The 3,137-nt window shown below is 43.2% G+C and overlaps 1 protein-coding gene across 1 annotated transcript in view; it reads left to right on the top strand.

Annotated features, from left to right (window-relative positions):
- Positions 1 to 3,137, top strand: part of LOC103368709 (dehydrogenase/reductase SDR family member 11-like) — a 19,091-nt gene that overhangs the window by 13,489 nt on the left and 2,465 nt on the right. Inside the window, exon 8 of the mRNA XM_008297161.1 lies at positions 1,064 to 1,069. Within this exon, the coding sequence (XP_008295383.1) occupies positions 1,064 to 1,069 (6 nt within the window). The remainder of the gene's footprint in view (positions 1 to 1,063; positions 1,070 to 3,137) is intronic.

Raw genomic sequence — 3,137 nt, 5'->3', positions numbered from 1 at the left:
ACAAACCAGCAGCTAAACAGTGTTTCAGACCAAGCACACCCCTCCTCATGGCAGCATTACTCCCCAAAGTCAGCAGCCTCATCCAACCCAGTAATGAAACCTGACCACACCACAAAAACTGCTCAAGGAACATGATGAAGCCCCTAATGTGTTTACCCAAGAGGTGACCACCTCCTCTAACACTGTTAAATAGATATGGACAATTGAAGTTAAAGAGAAAGAGGTGCTCTTCCACATAGAAAACGTTTTTGAATGTGGCTAAGTAGATCGAGAGATGAAATGCATCAAGACCCTGGTAGCTTACGACCTCTGCTGGACAGTTTCCTGGGATTTTATCTTTCTTAAGTAGTCGAGTTTCCCTGAAGTCAGTTTGCTGTTTGATAATATACTTAAGATCCTTTTAAATGTATGAAAAGATGCTATAATTACTTTATCTTCCAAATTAAGAACTTACCTTATCCAGAGGTGTATGATGATTACAAAAGACTGTAAATACAAACTTTTCTTTTTACAACTTTACAGCAGTTGTGTAGCTGACTGTCTGTTGTGTTTTTCATTTTGGTTCCAGGAAGTGGCAGCAGAGTGTAAAAAAGCAGGCTACACTGGTGTTTTGGTGCCTATCAAGTGTGACTTGTCCAAAGAGGAGAAGATTCTGTCCATGTTTGCAGCCATCAAAGAGCAGCACAAAGGCGTGGATGTTTGCATCAACAACGCCGGACTGGCTCGTCCGGATCAGCTGTTAAATGGCAAAACCGGCGGCTGGAAGACCATGCTGGATGTAAGAGATCAGTGTTGTTATTTTAGAAACACGAATTCAAGGCTTATTGAGAAATGTAAATAATGTTATTCAGTGTGGAATATTTGTATGTTTTCTATTGTGACTAGTCGAAAACACTTCATCAAGTCAAAAGCGGTTAAACATGACATCCTTTTATAGCAACAACATGACGCAAACTGGAATGTAAAATCTTGAATAAATATAGAAGTAAAAAAGGCTGCAGCAAATATGGAAATGTCTGTCTTTAAAGGATGACAAACACTTTACTTGTATAACAGAAGCAATGATTTAGTGTGAAGTTTGGGGTCTTAATTCCAAATGTTTTCTTCACTGTTGCAGGTGAACGTGATTGGGTTGTCCATCTGCACACGTGAAGCGTATCAGTCGATGAAAGAAAGAAATGTTGATGACGGGCACATCATCCACATAAACAGGTGCAGCTTTCTGCAAATAATTGTCTGTTTGTGACAGCTTTCGACCTTATACAGGAGATGTGGCTTTAAACAAGGAAAGGAGACGTACTTTCTTAGAGATAATTCTTGTTCTACAATTCTGCAATTCTACAATTTCTTTTGGGAGACGCTTTTGTCCAAAGCGACATACAACAATCTAGATATGTGCCATAGAACAAATTCAAGTGTGATAGAGCGTTGATGCCAACAGCAGGCTGTGTGGGAGGTAATAGGATTTTTTTTTCTTTTTTTTTTTCTGTCTTTTTTGTTTGTTTTTTTGTTTGTATTTAGGCTGTCAAGTGCAAAGGTGTTCAGTGAAGAGCTGGGTCTTCAGGCTTTTCTAGAGGGAGTCAGCAGATTTAACACAGTTTGGTAGCTCATTCCAACAGCGCGGAGCCACGGAGGAGAAGAGTCTAGCTGTCCACCACGGGCCCTGTTGTGGTGGTTGTATCAGGCGGTTTTTGTTGGTTGAGCGTAATGAGCAGGAGGGAGTGTAGATCTAAATGAGAGAGTTCAGGTAGGAGGGAGTTGTTCTCGTTGTGGTTTTTGTAAGCAAGTATCAGGGTTTTGAATTTGATGCGAGCAGCAACTGGAAGCCAGTGACGCGATTTGAACAGCGGGGTGACGTGCTGTTTTTGGCTGGTTGAAAACCAGATGTGCTGCTGCATTCTGGATCATCTGCAGAGGTTTGACCGTGGATGCAGGGATGCCTGCCAGTAAGGAGGTTGCAGTAGTCAATGCGTGATATTATGAGAGCCTGTACCAGGAGTTGTGCTGCATGTTCAGACAGGAAAGGTCTGATCTTCCTGATGTTGTACAGGGCGAATTGACACGACCGAGCAACAGAGGCCACATGAACCTTGAAGGTTTGTTGGTCATCAATCATGACACCCAAGTTTGAGTTGGGTTGAATCAAGCTGGATGTTGTTTTCTTGTTGTAAAGAGGGACTGGCTGGGATGACAAGGAGCTCAGTCTTAGAGAGGTTGAGTTGAAGGTGCTGTTTTTTCATCCATGCCGAGATGTCTGCAAGGCATGATGAGATCCGGGCAGAGACTGTGGTCGTTTGGGAAGAAAGACAGGAACAGCTGGGTATCATCAGCATAGCAATGGTATAAGAAACCATGGGCCTGGATTGCTGCACCGAGTGAGGTTGTGTAAATTGAGAAGAGAAGGGGACCAAGCACTGACTCTTGAGGAAATCCTGTGGATAGGTTGTGCGGTTCGGACACTTCTCCCCTCCAGGATACTCTGAAGTATCTTCCCGAGAGGTAGGACACAAACCAGTGGAGGGCAGATCCTGAGATGCCAAGCTCAGTGAGTGTGGAGAGGAGGCAGCTGACGGATCTAGCGGCAATAAAGCTGAAGACTGTCCAGCAGCTCTGTGCCCTGAGATCATTTCAGTACATGTTGGTAAATGCTGACCAGCCCATACATCTTCTTCTGTTGCAGCATGAGTGGACATCGCACAACTCCAATGGCGGATATACACTTCTACAGCGCCACCAAGTTTGCAGTGACCGCCCTGACCGAGGGCCTGAGGCAGGAGCTGCGTGAAGCCAAGAGCCACATCCGGGCCACAGTAAGCCAACTGCAATTAAAGAAACAAAATAAGCTGATTCTAAAGTCTCCCTCTGTCTGTCACCAGCTCCACGAGTACCAAAAACACCACTATTATTAATCATAAAACACATACAGTACAGACCAAAAGTTTGGACACACCTTCTCATTCGAAGAGTTTTCTTTATTTTCATGACTATGAAAATTGTAGACTCACACTGAAGGCATCAAAACTATGAATTAACACATGTGGAATTATATACTTAACAAAAAAGTGTGAAACAACTGAAAATACGCCTTATATTCTACTGTACTGTACATCCTGAACTATTATCCTCTCTTTTCTGCA

The sequence above is a fragment of the Stegastes partitus genome, unplaced genomic scaffold, assembly GCF_000690725.1.
Source record: "Stegastes partitus isolate 25-593 unplaced genomic scaffold, Stegastes_partitus-1.0.2 Scaffold1194, whole genome shotgun sequence".
Classification (NCBI taxonomy): domain Eukaryota; kingdom Metazoa; phylum Chordata; class Actinopteri; family Pomacentridae; genus Stegastes; species Stegastes partitus.
Note: the sequence above shows the minus strand (reverse complement) of the source record. Positions and strands in the feature narration are given on the sequence as shown.